The sequence below is a fragment of the Camelina sativa genome, chromosome 11 (assembly GCF_030686135.1).
Source record: "Camelina sativa cultivar CO46 ecotype springtype chromosome 11, ASM3068613v1".
Classification (NCBI taxonomy): Eukaryota; Viridiplantae; Streptophyta; class Magnoliopsida; order Brassicales; family Brassicaceae; genus Camelina; species Camelina sativa.
The window spans coordinates 46436913-46454183 of record NC_141890.1 but is presented as its reverse complement, the minus strand read 5'-3'; the positions used below and the strand labels follow the sequence as shown (position 1 = coordinate 46454183).

At 35.7% G+C, this 17271-nt stretch overlaps 2 protein-coding genes across 3 annotated transcripts; one reads left to right on the top strand and one right to left on the bottom strand.

Annotated features, from left to right (window-relative positions):
• Positions 1–75: 75 nt before the first annotated feature.
• LOC104726341 (very-long-chain aldehyde decarbonylase CER3) lies at positions 76–4704 on the bottom strand. The gene is made up of 11 exons (XM_010445186.3): positions 3564–4704; positions 3228–3451; positions 2823–3070; positions 2512–2731; positions 2079–2206; positions 1522–1778; positions 1322–1429; positions 1017–1223; positions 802–912; positions 549–722; positions 76–452 (listed from the first exon to the last, which is right to left on the bottom strand). Exons 1-11 carry the CDS (start codon positions 3612–3614, stop codon positions 282–284), a joined length of 1899 nt encoding a protein of 632 aa, XP_010443488.2. The 5' UTR covers positions 3615–4704; the 3' UTR covers positions 76–281.
• A 9010-nt stretch (positions 4705–13714) lies between these two features.
• On the top strand, positions 13715–16234 carry LOC104726340 (uncharacterized). 2 transcript variants are annotated; one of them, XM_019232922.2, is made up of 5 exons: positions 13715–14161; positions 14260–14406; positions 14506–14730; positions 15283–15334; positions 15809–16234. In XM_019232922.2, the coding sequence occupies exons 1-4, from the start codon at positions 13966–13968 to the stop codon at positions 15327–15329; spliced, it is 615 nt and encodes a 204-aa protein (XP_019088467.1). In that variant the 5' UTR covers positions 13715–13965; the 3' UTR covers positions 15330–15334; positions 15809–16234. The 2 variants fall into 2 exon arrangements, with proteins under 2 accessions (XP_019088467.1, XP_010443487.1); XM_010445185.3 differs by lacking the exon at positions 15809–16234 and having other exon boundaries at positions 15283–15577.
• Positions 16235–17271: the final 1037 nt, after the last annotated feature.

Sequence of the window (17271 nt, the reverse complement as noted above, 5' to 3'; positions counted from 1 at the left end):
TATATGATTGTTCTAACTCCTAACTACCAACAGAATAGCAAATCAAGCTGGATTGTAATTAAAAGCTTTGTTGAATTTTCTTGGAAATTAGGTGCATATATATTAATATTAGGGAAATCTAAAATCAAAGGAATACATTATTATAAAAAGGTAAAACAATAACATAAGGTGAAAATTTCTAATATATTTTTTTCCTGCTTGCATCCTTTTCACCTGTACAAAGAATAATGACCAATCTTGGGAGAGTCAATGACAACAACAATGGAAATGGTCTCTTTCACTCAGTTTGTGAGTGAAGAAACAGAGCTAAGACCGTATTTCATGGCAGCTTCCCACACCAGATCAATACGGTCAACGTCGATGGCTCCAACCTCATGATGCTCCCAACCCTCTAGCATATGAACCACTCCTCCTGCATGGCACGCGTGCACCACTCCTCTCTCCATTGTGTACTGCCACACACACATACACATAGTTGAGTCTGATGGACCAATGAGCTAAAAACACAAACAAGATTCAACAAAGTAACAAAACCGATCTTTATATACCTCGCAAGTTGCGAGTCCTTCGACATTTTTAGGGAGTCTCATAGCTGCTAGATCGCCGTAAGTGCAGTTCCGTCTAAACTTTAGGATCGGTGGCACCACAAACTGGTGGAAATGTGTCCCTGCGGGAGCCCAGCTCTGCTCCCGCGGTGTTAACCATTTTCCAACGATCCAAGTCTATGTATTCAAACACTCCAAAGTAAGTACATTAACACTTACCCAACAAACTAAAACCAGTGAAAGAGCATTACAGTACCTTGCAGTGTTGCGCAGCGTTGTATTTGGTCACTTGTACAAGGTAGTTCTGGAACTCAACAGGAGCCTCTTTCTGAATCTTTTGGAACCTTTCCACAGATAATGTCAACATCTGTCAATTGTCCCAACATCAAAAAACGTCAGCCTTTTGGGATTCTTTTGGTAAACAGTATCTTTGAGACAATAGCTAATTAAAAGATTAGTATCAATACTTACGAGAACTCTGACTCCACGGCGACAGAGGTAAAGAGCAATGGCTCTTCCAAGCTTAGAAGTGGCTCCAGTCAAGAAAACCTCTTTCACATCTTTAGGAATTTCATTGAGAATCACTGCTGCAGTTAAAGTGTTCCCATGAACCACACGAACTCTAAGGTTAGGGTGCTTGTTGACAAACAGCGTTCCACCACCATTTAGAGCTTCGTTCTGAATCATAACCCAACAACAACAACAAACCTCTTAGTGACTTGACTATAAATGAATCACTAGCTCACACAAAAGTTGAAGACTTTTATAATAAGAACCTTGTTGAGAGCAGCCAAGCTTATAACTTTAACACCAATCTTATCAGCTGTCAGAATCGCTTCCTCAATCAGATTATTAATGCCTTGTGTAGCAAACGGTAAGAAATACTGCAAAGAATATTAGGAAAAAGACTCCTTGTCACACAAATGTTCTGTTTTTCAAGGGGAGAAAAGTTAGGGCAAAACTAAGGGAAGCATACTTGGAATCCGAATCTGGGAACGCCCCAAGTCTGGCAAAGATTGTTTCTGAGTGTATAGAAGCTGAAAAGAAAAGTCTTTGACCAAGCCCACATGCCCAACATTACACAGAACGTGAATGGCCACATTGGCAGCAAGAAGAACCTTGTAGTGTACGGAAGTGAAGCAAACGATCTGAACACGAATGGTGCGTGCATCGCCGACATTACATCCACACCGTGAGCTAAGAACACAAACTCCGGTACTCTCTTCCGTTCCTCTTTAGCACACAGAGATCATCAATTCGTTAGAAAAAAAAAACACTGTAATTTTTAAGGGTAATGATGTCATTTTGAAAAATATACTTTGACTCTGAAAAGGTTTGACTTTTAAAAGTCTTCACCCACTTCTTCTGCTACACAAGTACAAAAACTTTACATCTCTACTAATGTCTCCTCATTAATTGGTACTACTTAACTGTTTTTGTGTGTTCTGCTTTTTGGGTTAAATCTTCATTTTTTTTTTTTTTTGGGGTTAAATCTGAAAAACTTTAAGGGTGGATTAATTTGTTGCTAAATACCTGCACTGAGACGAATCTTCTTTTGGAGTTCCCACGAGTTTGGGTTTTGTGTGTTGCCCAAAACATCAAAGAGAGGCATAAATAGACAAAAGTTGGTCCCCATTTCTTGATGATGTAGACTATGGTACCTGCATAATCCCCAACAAGAATATCAACTTTTAAAGCATTTATAATCATTGCCTTCTGTAAAGGCAGTAAATGTAAACCCACACACAATTACTTTCTATAGACATCTTTGACAGCAAAACACACAAACTTGCTTCTTAAAGTAAAAAGATATGACAAAGTCACGTTTGTGTGTTTTGCTAGTTCAAAGAATAACGTTAGAGCCTTTATTTAAAACATGTGAAGCCAATAAATCTAACCAAATCAGAATAAATAGACATGTGGAAATTTTGCAAGTAAGGTAAGTTAAACGTCAACCACAACATACGTTGGAGTGTAGATGAGATATCGTAGGAATGGAAGAGTCTCGAATAGCTTGTGTGAGAATATCTCAACGTTGCAGTGTCCTAAACACCTCATGAAATCAAACATAACAGCGTATCCGTACATCACACTTAATGATCCAACCCCAAACAAGCAAGATCCAATCAAAGGAACTCCAGCTACGACACAGAGGATAAGGTTTTCCAATAACGTTGCGTTTCCAGCTGCCAATCCCAAACAGATCAAAAGATGTTTATATTACAACTAACACAAAGAGATGTTTTTTTGGATTGGTGTGTGTGTGATTGTAATTACCAGTCATGGGATGTGGAACAGGAGATGAGTGGTGGAAGGAGTGGTAATGCGTGAAGAAGTAGTTGTTACGATGGATAGATTTGTGCAGAAAGTAGTATAAAGGCTCTGAGAAAGTCACGTGTAGCACAATTAATGCGATGAGTCCTTTCGTGTTCCACAGAGGAAGACTGTTCATCATCATCATCAATGGTGGAGACATGTAGCAGATCAAACCCGCAATTATTGCTTGTAGGATTATGTAATTGTCCCTGAAACAAAACAGACCCACAAATCAAAACGTTACCTTTCATACCCTATAAAAAAAACAGAGGATTAAAGGAAAATGAAAAAGGTTTGATTTTAAATATATATATATATATATATATATATATGTGAGAATTCAAGGGGTGAGATTGGAGAATATACCAGTGCCATTCGTGATCAATCTGCTTAAAGTCGATGCCTTTAGGGTTAATCCTTAGAGTACGAGTCACGAAAAGCATGTTGTTGAAAACGCTCCATAGTTCATGAACGATTGCTTTGAGTCCACAGATGATGAGAATATGAAGACACCAAAGAGCCTTTGTGATATCTTCTTCATATGCCCATGAGTACACCACTTGTGCAACTAATGGACCGTACAATATATACTTCACAAACAGAAAGAAACCAAACCAATATGAGATTTAGAAACCAAACCAAATCAAATCTTTTTAAAACTCAGATAAGATTGGTTTTGCCCTTAACGAAAATAACACAAACCTTGAGATTGCCAAAGTTTTCCCAAGGCCAAGTAGATAAAAGAGCAACCATTCTTCTTCTTCTTCTTCTTCCTTCCTAGTCTTTTCTCAAATTGTAGTATCTGTTACCTCCTCGGAGTTTGAGATCTCTTTCTCTCTCTCTAATTCTTATTGGTCTAAAAGAACCTTAAAAAATTTCTCCAGTTTTCAAGCAATCCTGAGAAATTGTTTGCTTCCTTATTGTGGAAGTCAAAAAGAAGAGAGAGAATAGACTTGAAGATAAGGTATCTCTTAAATTTGGAAGAGAAAGAGGATGGAGAATTTTAGTTGGGATTTTGAGTTCGTTGAGAGAATTAAAACCATCCGTAGAAGAAGAGAGTTAAAGGCTTTGTTGTGTTTATGTGTGCATTATTGAGAGCCTCGAGCTCTGCTTGCTTATATAAGCATTCAAACTAAAAGAGCCAACTACACCCACAAAATTTTATTTTTTCTTTTTCTCTATTACGAAAAATCAAATAATTGTTTGACTTAAAATAAAAATCAAACAATTTTTTTTTTAATGCTGAAGAGAATCGTTTATATTTTAAGGTAAAAAAAAATGAGACAACGAAATCATTTTTTCGCCTGAAAATAAAACCTTTACTGTAATTACGTTTTTTAAATTAAATATAACTTTTTACAAATCCACAATCAATAACACCAAATTTTTAAAGAGTTTTTAAAAGTCTTGATTGAATAATAACATATTTTATCTAACTTTTAAAGTCATTAAAATTCTTTCTAAATCCTAAACTAATACCTCCCCTTAATTGCTATATCAACATTTATTTTGGTGTATAGTAAAAGTTTTCCGTTCGAGCTTTTAATTTGGACTTTGATTTACCTTTGCACCAATAAAAATGCCTTATTCAAACTCATGTAGTATCCAACTGTAAAACTTCTCAAAACGAATTTCGTGTTTTAAAAAAATGCACATTAGTATTACTATGAAGAACTTGGAAATGGCACCCAAGAAGCAATTTCAACCGAATTAGTAAGTTAGTTACTTAAATGAGACAAAATATAACATAACCAACAAAAGAACATACCAAAATATATATATATATTTTCTTAGTTTGAGTGGCCACACAAAAACAAGCATACTTGTAAACTAAACAGAAATTATTTCCTGATGAACAGACATAAAGTCTATATATATTCCAATATAGACCTAACTTCATCGAAATGTTATTATAATAATGATTTTTCTCTAAAATATTTTTCAATAGTTAACGACGTATAACCCATTTGATGCAGTGGACATAGCTCTCACAGCTGGACTCTCTCTCTATCTCACACACACACACACATTTAATGTTCGGTTTACAGTTGAAGCAGCGATGGTTACACTTCTCGATCGGTGGCTTCTTGGTATTCTCTCTTTTATCTTTTTTTGTCCAGTTTCTCTAATTCAAGTTGTCTTTTTTCTTCTCATCATTTTTAATACTAGTATACATTTCTAGATATTTTAATTCTAAGTTGTATTTTATATCAGTTCAAATCAGAAATTAATCCGCATTCATATCACGTTGGGTACAATTGTGGGACTACACATATATGGAGGACGGGCTTAGGGTTTAAGCTTTATGCCATGATAGAGCTGACATATATCTAAAGGCTGGTCAAGAGATATATCAAATATATCATATGTAACCTTTAATGTCAGCCTCTCTTTTAATGATACGACAGCAAAATATGCACCCAATTACGATTTTTTTTTTTTCGTATACGTACTAGTTGTTATGTCGTAATAGTCGCAAAATAGTCTTAGTGAACAGAGTATTTACTTAAATGAGCATATTTTTTTTTTAGAGTATATTTTCTTTGTCGTTTGTGACTACTGATCCACAAACGAAATCCCATAATCGCATGGATGAAAGTGGTTGGTACTACGTGCATGCAATATGCATAATCATTACTTGTTCCTTTATGCCTTTTTATCTTTCAAATAATTGAGAGCTAATTGGCTTGGTACTTATCATTTCATGGAATGTGATAATTAAAAGTCATATACGATTAATTTAAATTTTGAAGAACACATATATAATTCAAATATATAAAGCATGAGAGATTGATAGAGAGCCATGTCAGTACCCCCCCCCCCCCAAAGACTGTTAATAGGTTGCCGCACAGGCGCACAAGAAGTCCAAATAATACGTCATTTTACGCAGTAATTATTTGTATCTTTGTTGGATCGAGTACAAATGTTCCTATAATCGGGTTAAGAAACCATAGTTAAATCAAGTAGGTGAAGTTAAGAGATTCATATAATCTATATATATATGTAGTGCATGTGATGATGTTGACAAATGCTCATACATATATAAACTTAAAAGACGGTATTTAGCTCAAACAATTCATATATTTTATATATAAAAAGTTGGTTTGGATGATAATAAAAAACCAATCAAAACAACCAACTTCGTACTTGGTGAAAGAACTAGTATTTATGTTGTATAGTTTTCAAATTAGCTGGATAAAACATCACTAGTTATTGAATACTACTTGTTTTCCTATAGTCAAACAATTCTTTAATTTTAAAATAAAAGTTCAAAGTTTTCCATTTCGAAATTTGAAAAAACTACAAAATGAATAAGTGGTCAATTAATAGCTTGTTGATATGGTACATATGCATAAGTTATTATGCAGATATGAATTTGTTGAACTAAGCCCCTTAATTCACACAACGAGCACATGTGCTCGACTTCTTATAGGATAGACAGGAAGGTTGAATCTCGAAAGAACATACTTGAACGAGCTTAGTTTAAACTTTTTGTAACTTTAGGCATTTAGTAAAATTGAAGATATGGGTGAAACTAATAAAAGATACGTATCTTCTTGACCGACTCTTAGTTGATATCATATCACAAGATTCACAACCAAACACCAACTGACTACTCAAATTGAAATTGACTGTGAAAAGAAAAAATCAACTTGACAAATAGTCATTACGAAAATGTAAAAACCTTTTCAAAATTATATTTCAGTTTTCACTCGACATTATTTATAAAAAGTAATACACAAATACAAAAAATATTCAATTTCTCAAAAGGTAGAAATAATAAGGAAGATACACAATAATATAGTATACAAAAATATACTTGAATCTATGTACGTGGTATATGACATTAATGTTCAATATCAAGCATAACTGTACAAGGCATGGCTATCAAAGTATGCATTTACTTGAATATTAAAAAAAAAAAAATGTATTCACTATATTATTATTGCATGTTGAGCTTTCTTATCCTTCACGTTCCTTTGTATTGCATTGATGCATTCTAGTGTATCCGTTGAACCATTCGTCACTATCAAATATCAATCGTGGTCTGAGTTTATCTGTGGGGAGTCATCCATCTTTAGTCACCGCGTGATCATTCATATTGGAGTTTAAAATATAGGTTTGAAAATAGTTAGATCTCTTTTTGATCAGTTATAGTAGAACATTATATGTTAGATGTTAAATATTCTTCAAAAAGTACAAGAACTTTCTTAGGCAACGTTATCGAGGAAACTATCGCATCTAACACTTTTGGCGCCGGTGGTGCTTCGACTCGTCGGCGTCAGGAAAACTTAACCGTCACTCCCTTCTGCTCCAAGACCTTGCTCTCTTTTTCTTTCTGTTTAAGTTTTTTCCTAATTTTTTTCCCTTTTGTCCAAGCTTTTCAAGCTCCTTTGAACTCTTGATGCCCCGACGGCTGCTTATCAATCAAAGGAAAGAGGCGATTTCCGGTGAATTCCCTCTCTCAACTCTTATCCGCAACACCAAAACAGAAGCATCTGCAAGTCAGCGAGTTACAAAAATCGGATCCCTTTTCGGATCTGAAATTTTCTCGATCTGTACTTCACTTCACCCCTGAAGAACCCTCACCCTCGGCTTCGTTACTGGCAGGAGGCATCCCTCTTGGACCAGTAGATGCGCCATGCTCAGGGGAGACGTCGATGGCGCAAGGCGATCGTCTTCTAGGGGCAACTGCTAATCAATCTGGAACGAGTAAGTCTTCTTGCCTCTCAGCCGCAACATCGGACCAATCTCTTCTCAAACTATTGATGCATCGTTTACTTCTGATGAGCCCGTGTTCAAGGCAAACCTTTCAACCCTTTCTGGTCAGCTGCCTTGGTCTCTCTCCGTTGATAGCCAAAGTTCGATTAGGGTTTCCCTTGGTGGACCCTAAGTCAGCTTTTGGCCCCGTAAGGCCTCAACTTTTTAAGCCCATTAGATGTGCCTCAAGTCTAAATCCGCTTAACCCCAGGTACGGTCTCATATCTAAATTGTCGAAGTTAAAACCTAGTCGACGGTGTGGTCAAGATTACGATCCCTATGGAATCCATCGGAGAAGTAATTCACCGTTGTTACTATGGTGGAGCTTCCATCTTCTGAAAACCCTGGTAGAAGTATCCCTTAAGGCTTTGATTAATGAACCTTATTGTTTGAGTTTGTGTAGTATTTGGTTCCCGATTCCAATTTGTCCGAGTAGTGTTTATGGCTATGGTTTGTCCAAGTCCAGTTCTCATGCCTCTACAAAACTAGCAAACCACCTCAAGCAGCAGAGCATCTATATCCTTGCTCGAACCCTTGTCAAAGCTCTACACTCTGTAGCTCTTCTCACGCCGGCGAGAATCACAGCTTTGCTCCTTTACTCAACGCTACTTCGTCATGTTACTACGACAGTGGCAATCTCTTCGTCCATCATGGAAGAAGTATCGATAATCCTTGACCTCACATGTACCAATATGCTCCATAGCTTTTGGCTCTAAGCTCTCAAGAATCAATTGTCGATTAACCTTGTCTACCTTGTTTATCTTTGCTGCTTTGTTTCTTTGGCATTGAGGAATGCCCATTTCAAGCTTGTTTTAAATAATGGATTCTCAGAATCTTTCTTGCTCTCAGAATCTTCGTTGTTTTCAGAATCTTCTTTGTTCTCTTTTTTAATGGAATGAAAGCAAATATTTGTCAAAAAAAAAAAAAAAAAAAAAAAGATGTTAAATATTCTTCTTTTTTTTTTTTTGTTCTAATCACGATTTGATAGACGATGCCAATTCTGGTGACGGCATTTGATCTATAAATGGTTAAGCTAACACTATCACTATCTTTAATTTCCTTCTTATTTGAATCAATAATGTACATTAATACAAACCATGTTTCATTATCATCTCTCTACTCGTGTTATATTTGCTCACATTAATTAATTAGAAACAACGACGTTCGTTTTATAATTTTCTAAACTAGTACTCTTCATTTTGATATATATATATATATATCTAATTAACTGATAAACTAAATTAGTAGCAAGCAATATATAAGAAACTACGTACTCTTTGTTAACATCATTTTATGAAACTAATCGGTAATCGTTTTCATAAAATATAGTATTGGATTATTGTGATTGAGAAATCAAAAACAAAATATATATATATATATATGTGTATTATAATATACAGTATAACCTAAATACGTGTTCAAGTCTTCTAGAGTTTGATGAAATCGAGATTTAAATCAAAATTAAAGAGAGAAGGAGGGGTCGGCACATTTGCAATCAATACATGAGGTTAGTTAGCCAGCCGGGTTTTCGATTTAAGCGACTTTTAATAAGTCGGTTAGGAAATTACATGTCAAATCATACTACTGTACTTGCTTTTGTTTTTGACCTCGAAATATCTTTTATTTAAATAAATATGGTCCCTAAAATCATTTCGTTAAAAAAACATGAAATATTTCAACCTACATGTCCACGAACACTAGTTTTCAAGATTATGTGGTAAATCACATTTATTGGTCGGCACGAGTCGTTTGCCAAGTCTCCCCAACATCATCCATATTCTTTTAGTATCATTAGCCATTTTGACCTATAAGAGATGACATCCTTTACTCTGTTTCCACTTGTATAATTAATTGTTTATACATCTGACAAATTAGAGTCATCTATCAACTGTATTCATAACACTAACTGATTACCATTTTTATATCAATCTTGACAAAACTGAAAACCACACGTAAGACGAGAGCGGTATGGGGGTAATTTCCTCGTAATTATGTTTAAATTGACAATTAACACAATTAGGATTAGTTTTGGCAAAACGATATTACGATGGCGTGGATCCATATTAAGATAATAATAAAGCACGATCATATTCGTCTGGTTGACAAAAAAGATGCATGTGATAAACATTTGGCGACCCCACACAAATTGAATTGATAACCTGTTTCTGATTGGCACAAAAAGTATGGTGCCATACTTTATTTGAAACTTTCGAAGATGCCATAGTTACGAAATACGCTATAGATTACGTCTACTTTTGTGAAGCATACATACAAAGATGATTAGCCAGTAAGAAAAACGTGGTGAGATAAGTAGGGTACTTATCACTCAACTATATCCATGGTGAGATATGTAGCCAGTTAGGGTGTTATGCCGCCAAGAAGATAAATTGTTTTCTAGTCAAACACTCAACTATATCCATTGTAATATGTAGGTTAGATAAATTTACAAACGAATGTTTTTTTGTTATTGTATAAATTTTAATGTATAGTTATAGAAACAAATCAATGTTTGCATGGTAGTATGGTACATACGAAAGAAGCAAACACGACTCAATGAAGCAAAATCTCTAATTAAGGGGAGAAGACCAATGACTCAATAGAGTCTACGTACGTAAGCGCGCGTACGTACTAGTCTTGAAATTCGAATCGATATTAATGGTAAATAAGGAAAAAAGAAAAGACTAACCGTCAAATGAGGAAATAGGAGATGAAAAACGAATGGAGTCTATGAGTTTCGAGCTCCCAACTAGCAACTACAATTTTATGGAGATTGGTTGACAAAAAAGAACACATGTTGTGGGGACTTGGGAGGCGTACTGGGATTCTTATATATTAAATATCCATGTTAGCAAAATGTACGTATAGTATTTTACACCACATATTATACCAACATGATCCCTGAACATTTTTTTTCTTCTTCTAACGAAGATAAATTTCTTTATTAACGATATATTTTCTTTTCTTTTTGAAGTTTTCATAACTCTTTGTATATTTTTGCCTAACAATATTAAGGGATCATGCCGTAATTAAATTTAGAGAGTAAACATTTGTGAATTTCAAAGGATAGTCTCTAATATTTTTAAACATGATCACGAAACAATAATGTGATTAAACCCTTGTCCAAAAAAACAACAACAATATTGTGATTGATGTGTAACCTACTAACCTTTAAAGTCCAAATCCAGACTTGAAGTTTCGCATCCTGCTTTGAAATCACAGAGCCAAAAGACATTTTACTATGCAGTAAGATAGTACCTGCATCGTTTTTCAGAACCCACCCTGCTCCACTTACATTTGATGCACTGTCCCATGACCAAGCGAGATTGCATTTTAACCAACCAACTGATGGAGGAAGCCAACGCTTTTTTATTTGGGAACATTGTTGTTTTACCCGCTCAGCCGTAACTTCATTCAAAGCTTGAGCATGAATCCATTCTTGCACATTTTCTCTAATTTTGCTGATCGTGACAGGAAGACTGAAGCTTTTCCCTTCAATGCAAAGAAGATTCCTGTTTTTCCAAATTTACCAGAGAATCCAAGGGAAGACTTTCCGGGTTTCTACGTGTACTTTTGGATTTTTGCTAACCAATAGCAGGTAGTACATGTTGTGGTATAGTGACTGAGAATCAAACCCATTTTCAGGGCAAGGGAAATTGAATAGAGCCCAAATTTGTCTTGCTACCGTACACGAGAAGAGGACATGATTTGACGATTCTCCTTCATTGCCACATCTTTGACATCGTGTGTCCATTTTCAAACCTCTGGCTACCATTTTGTCAGCAACTGGAATTCCACCAGACACAGCTTTCCACATAAACGATTTAATCTTTAATAGAGTCTCACATTTCCATATCAGATCTTTTATATGGAGTATAGAAGGCTGCATCATAGCTTCGGTTACTATCTCTATCTTTTCTCTTTGGTAGGCTGTCCAGTAACCGGATTTCACCGTATAAGCTCCAAACTTTGTATGTTCCCAGATAAGATAATCTTTTGACAGAGAGACCGGTTTGATTTTTTGTATCAACTCCACATCCCTTGGATATAAATGATGATTCAGCTTAGTCAGATCCCAAGTCAAAGTCGAATCGTCTATCAACTCATTAACCTTCATATCTAGATCAAAGATTATGTTCTTCATTAAGGGAGCTCTCATAACCCCATCCAAAAGCCACCGAGTAGACCAAACAAAGGTGGACTCACCATCTCCAATCATTTGTCTCAAACCTCTTTTTAGTAGGTCTCTACCATGCAGGATACTTCTCCAAGCGAAGGAAGGTCTTCCTCCAAGTTCAGCAGATAGAAAATCTGATTCATCAAAATATATACTTTTGAAAAAAGCAGCGAACAAACTGTTTTCTTCTTGAATAATCCTCCATGCTTGTTTAGCCAACAAAGCCTGATTGAAGATTTGAATATCTTTAAATCCAAGGCCACCTAAATGTTTTGGTAGACAGAGTTTATCCCATGCAAGCCAATGCATTTTTCTTTTATCCTCTACTGAATCCCACCAGAAAGCAGACATAGACGAGGTCAGATTCTCACAGGTCTTTTTTGGAAGCTTGAAACAAGACATTGCAAAGACTGGCATTGCCATTGCCACATATTTGAGCAAAATTTCTTTCCCACCATAAGACAGAGTGCGAGCATACCAACCAGACATTCTGCTTTTCATCTTGTCATGGATATAAGCTAACATATCTGCCTTAGAGCTGCTAAAGCATTCTGGTAAGCCCAGATAGACTCATGCTCCTCCTTCTTTGACAATTCCCAACTTTCCTTGAATCTGAATCCTGACACCATTGTCCACTTTGCTACCAAAAGTGATCGAAGATTTATCAAGATTGATCAACTGACCTGTAACTTCACCATATTCCGCGAGTATATCTTGAAGCTTTGATGCCTGATCTACAGATGCTTTAATCAAGAAGAGGCTGTCATCTGCAAATAGAAGATGATGAATCGCAAGACCTAGAGGAGAGAACTGTATTCCATTTAGAAGGCCCTCTGATTCAGCTTTGTTTAGCATATGAGTCAAGCCCTCTGCACATAGTACAAATAAAGCCGGTGAGAGAGGGTCACCCTGTCTTAATCCTCTTTGCGGTTTGATTAAACCAAATGGCTGACCATTGATCAAAACCGTATAAGAAACTGTGGAAATACAGAACATAATCATGTCCACCCATTTTCTTTTGAAGCCTAAAGCAATGAGTACCCCTTCGAGAAAACTCCATTCTATTCTGTCGTATGCCTTGGACATATCAGTCTTCACCGCCATAAAACTTTTTGAAATATCTTTGTGAGTCCGAAGTCCATGAATAACTTCATGAGCTATTAAAATGAACAACCTAAAAACTCTAGAGAATTAGATTTTTATCACACTTAATCAAAAAATCATTTGTATATATTTCATTATATAGTTAAATTTTATATATTTAAGTAAGAAACGTTTGAAAATAATAGTTTTCCATATTGTAAGATCAAATGTTTCAACAAAAATAATAAAAATAAATACAAAGTTGGTGGATACAATATATGCTGGGAGGTGGCATCTGGCAGGCATGTGGGCGCACAGACACTAGATGACTGGGCCTTTTCTAAAGTGTATGGAACTAAACCCAACAATAAACACACTTCAACAATGCACCCGTATTGTCCAATTTCGTACTCACTTCTCTGCTTTGCTCCTTCAATTGAATAACACAATTTATGTATCCTATCTACATTATCCACTTACACGAACTTTCGTTTTCTACGAAGAGAAAAAAAAATATATATATTAGTATAGCTATTTTGCAATAGCTTTTTAATTTATTTATGATAGTCTTATTTTATGCATACATTTTTTTTTCTGATAAAACATACATAATTCTCATACTAAGGAATAATTTTAATATTCACAAATTTCCAACACAAAATTAATTGATAATACGTTGAGTACTAAGTTTATATTCATACTATCTTGAATTGTATCTAATCCAAATGTGATTAAAAAAAATATATTCAAATAAATCAAAACATATAATAAACAATCAATATGGGCTTATATATTAGGCCCATTAATGTCAAAACTTTTACAGAACCTCTGTTTTTTTTTCTTTGTTTTTTCTTCATGAGATGGTTCAATACAGCTTCCGAGCTTCGTTTGCCAGAGAACACGTGGCACTTCCTTCAGCACCTCTCTGTCGAGGCACGGTGAAACCATGGCGACGCGTGTGACGCTGGCGGCGTTTAAACCCTTTCTCCAAAATCTCATCTTTCTTTTTCTTCATCTTCTCCGTCGTCGTCGTCATAGTATCTTTTTAATCGATCGTTTTGGCGTAACACGAGAGGCTGAAGTATCATGAAAAGAGTTTCATTGGGTGCGCGTAAGAAACACAAGAGGAAGAAAAACATAAGATTCGTGAAGAGTATCGTGGCTTACCTCAAATCCGATGATTACATGTTCGCTCCTCTGTTTTCCAATTCCCCACCGTTCACGACTGAGATAAATACGCCTCCGCCGTCGAGTTCGAAGACGGACCACATCTCCCTGACAGGTACTGTTAGGACCCAATCTCATGTTCTCTCGAGTGTGTGTTTGCTAACTATTAGAATGTGATGTGATTCGGTGTGCTACTCTGTTTTGGGATATTAGGGTTTGAGTCATTGGGGTATGAGAGGGTAATTAAGAAGAAGAAGAAGAGAACAATGTCTGAGAAAGTTAAGAGATATCTAAAATCTGATTGTCACATGTACGGACCAGTGATCTCATCTCCAAAGCTTGCTTCTGCTTCACTTAAAGGTGAGACCTTTTTCTCTCTAGTTGGGTGGGTTTGTAACTAATTTGAACTAGACTATCTTATAGCTTCTGCGTTTGAGGCTGAGATAGTTTTTGAAGCAGGGAAATTGCAAATAACAAATCTGGTTACGATGGAAGTATCAACGAGTAATACAACCACGAGGGGAGATAACAGCAATTATAGGAATCTCCGGTCAGATATTGTAGAACAGGCATTGCATAATGGAAGGATCAACTCTCCAAAACGAGGATTGGTTAGCTTAGAAGGACAACGAGGTGGACTAAGCCGTGAAACAGATCTTTCATCAACTTTTTCCTCTCTACCAGGTATGTTTGATTGATTGCCCCAAGCCCCCCAATCATGTTATGTAATGGAACTTGTTAATGGGGTTTTTTTTTTAACATAATAGGACTACTGAATAAGTAACACAAGTTTAATTCTTCACTAAATCACTAGTAAGATGTCGATAAGCATAGATGTTAATAGGGGTGTCTGAGGTGAGCTGGTGAGTTTTAAGGTTCTTAGACCAATTCGTTAAGTTGGGAGAGATTTGGAACTATAAAAACAAACGCTGGGACAGTTTCTGGTATAGTTAACTACTGTGCTTTGTTCTTGAGATATAAAGAGAGTTTTGATCTTGAATCCTATCAGATGTCTATTAGCAAATTTCATGGAAGAAACTGAAAGATGTGATATGTTCGGAAGACATGGATAATAGCTTGTGTCTCTCTTCTAATTTTGTTCAACTTCGAACTAGATAAGGCTGCTTTTTAATTTGTTTGAGTTGATTCGGTTCGAAAAACAAATGTTACTTATCTTGTTAAAGACTGATGAGAGTAGGAAATATACTGAAATTGTTTTCTTTTTTACTATGACAGAGGAAAAGATGGTGAAGCCAGATCAAAGGAGAGTTACTATTGAGTGAAGAAGGTAATGTAGACATAATAGACAATGTAAACATTGTACAGTAATTAAAGTAGCAGCTATGAGAGAAGAAGAAGAATAGGTTCTGTGTGATTGAAGAACTTTTCTTGTCGATAGGTCTTTAGGAAGTGATGTATGAATGAGGATGCCAAAGATGTGTGTCTGTCTCAACATATATATTTTCATGTTAGCTTGTCTGGTCTGGACGAGTATATCAATAAACTGTTACAATTGAGCAAGAGCTCCTAATAAGCCCTTTTAGTTTTAGCTAACTCACCATTGGAGGTTTGATTTTAAGCAACCTGATCACTAAATTTGTATAATTTAAGTAATAGTATACCAATAAGATTCTAAGTGGAACTTAGATTATGACGATTATGATGAGGAAAGATTGGTTTATTTCTTGAAATCAAAGAATTTGTTGTCGTGTTAAAAAAAGGTAGAATTCCAAATTTGAATGTGAAAATGGATGGTGAAAAGGACTGAAGCTGGAGACCCAGGGAGAAGAGGTAGAAGGTTAACTGACAAGTAGTAATCGTGTGCACGTGAGTTGCATTCAGTTTGTGTCCCACAAGCCACATCGCAGACCCTTCCCATCTGTCAACTCTACACACGCATGCAAGAAGGAAGCTTTACATGTATGCGTTGCGTCTTGCGTGTATCTAACATTGTTCATTATTGCTATTGAAATCAAAGAGACATCATATCTGTCAATGTTTAACGGAGTCCCTAGTCTAGTTTTGAAATAATGTAAAGCTAGTGTAGGTTGAGTAATCGGAATTGATAAGATATGATGATTATGATATATACATAATTTAATAGACGAACGCGATATGTCTATTACTATATGACACAATCGTATTGGAGCATGCACATGAGTCCCCGAGAAAAACGGAGATTATTGTATTTGGAGATATAGACGTGGACATAGCACACGTGTACACTCAGAATCGTAATGTCATTATTTTTTTTGTAATTACCATTATGAATGTGAGAATTGAGAAAGGAAGCGTAGGATACAACTCACCGAAGAAAAAGACGTAATGTGTCTTTTTTATATGTCAATGAGACATGCAAGCATGGGGGCTTCACTTACCCTCTCGTTTCTTTATAAATTACTACAATGAGTTTTACGTCTTAAGTCCTAAATTCAATACTATTGAGCTACCACATGCGGATTAACAATGACATTGATAGTCGTAGAGAGGTCCGACATCGTTAACTATGAGATAAATAAGATCGATTTTGGACTTAACCATAGCGCCTTTTCTTTCTTAATAATTGTGATTAGACCATGTTTGAAAATTGTTTACAACATACTGCTAATGATTGATGTATCAGTAATCAGTCTAGCCACTTGTTTTAAAACTAATCACAGCCTAAATTATGTATATATGGTCTCTCCTTTGAAATTCATATTATATATCACTAGACTTACATTGAAGAAACGAATTCAAGTTTTGATTGGTTATGAGAATAAATCCAAATTAGTTGCATTATTATTCGTCATTATCCGCTAGTCGCTATGAATAGTGTTCTACAGTCTCTACTATACGTACGATATTATCAGTAAAGGATAAATCAACCCCATACGACGTAAATTTGTTGTTGAAATAGTAATCACCAATAATGTGAGAAGTTTTTTTTTGTAAGTATTAGAATTATTTGTTGGTTGGCCTGTGGAGGTGAAGATTGGAACGTGGATCGACTTATAGTCTTCCGAATTTGCTATCCACTTATGGATGGGTTTTGGTCAATACGGTTGCGTTTATTTGTCCTATATGCATGACCAATTAATTTACCCATTAATTATTTCGTGTATTATTATTTGATCAACCGATCGAGCAACAACATTTTATACAATCAGCAATCACATGTTTTCAAGACAGAACATCATGTAGCTATCGTCACCATCGATCGTCCATATAAATCTTTCGATATGC

Coding starts and splice junctions, on each gene's coding strand:
- LOC104726340 (XM_019232922.2), top strand. CDS start 13,966: ATGAAAAGAGTTTCATTGGGTGCGCGTAAGAAACACAAGAGGAAGAAA. Junction 14,162..14,259: donor GGACCACATCTCCCTGACAG/GTACTGTTAGGA, acceptor TTGGGATATTAG/GGTTTGAGTCATTGGGGTAT. Junction 14,407..14,505: donor TGCTTCTGCTTCACTTAAAG/GTGAGACCTTTT, acceptor TTTTTGAAGCAG/GGAAATTGCAAATAACAAAT.
- LOC104726341 (XM_010445186.3), bottom strand. CDS start 3,614: ATGGTTGCTCTTTTATCTACTTGGCCTTGGGAAAACTTTGGCAATCTC. Junction 913..1,016: donor GCCGTGGAGTCAGAGTTCTC/GTAAGTATTGAT, acceptor GACAATTGACAG/ATGTTGACATTATCTGTGGA. Junction 723..801: donor ACGCTGCGCAACACTGCAAG/GTACTGTAATGC, acceptor TTGAATACATAG/ACTTGGATCGTTGGAAAATG.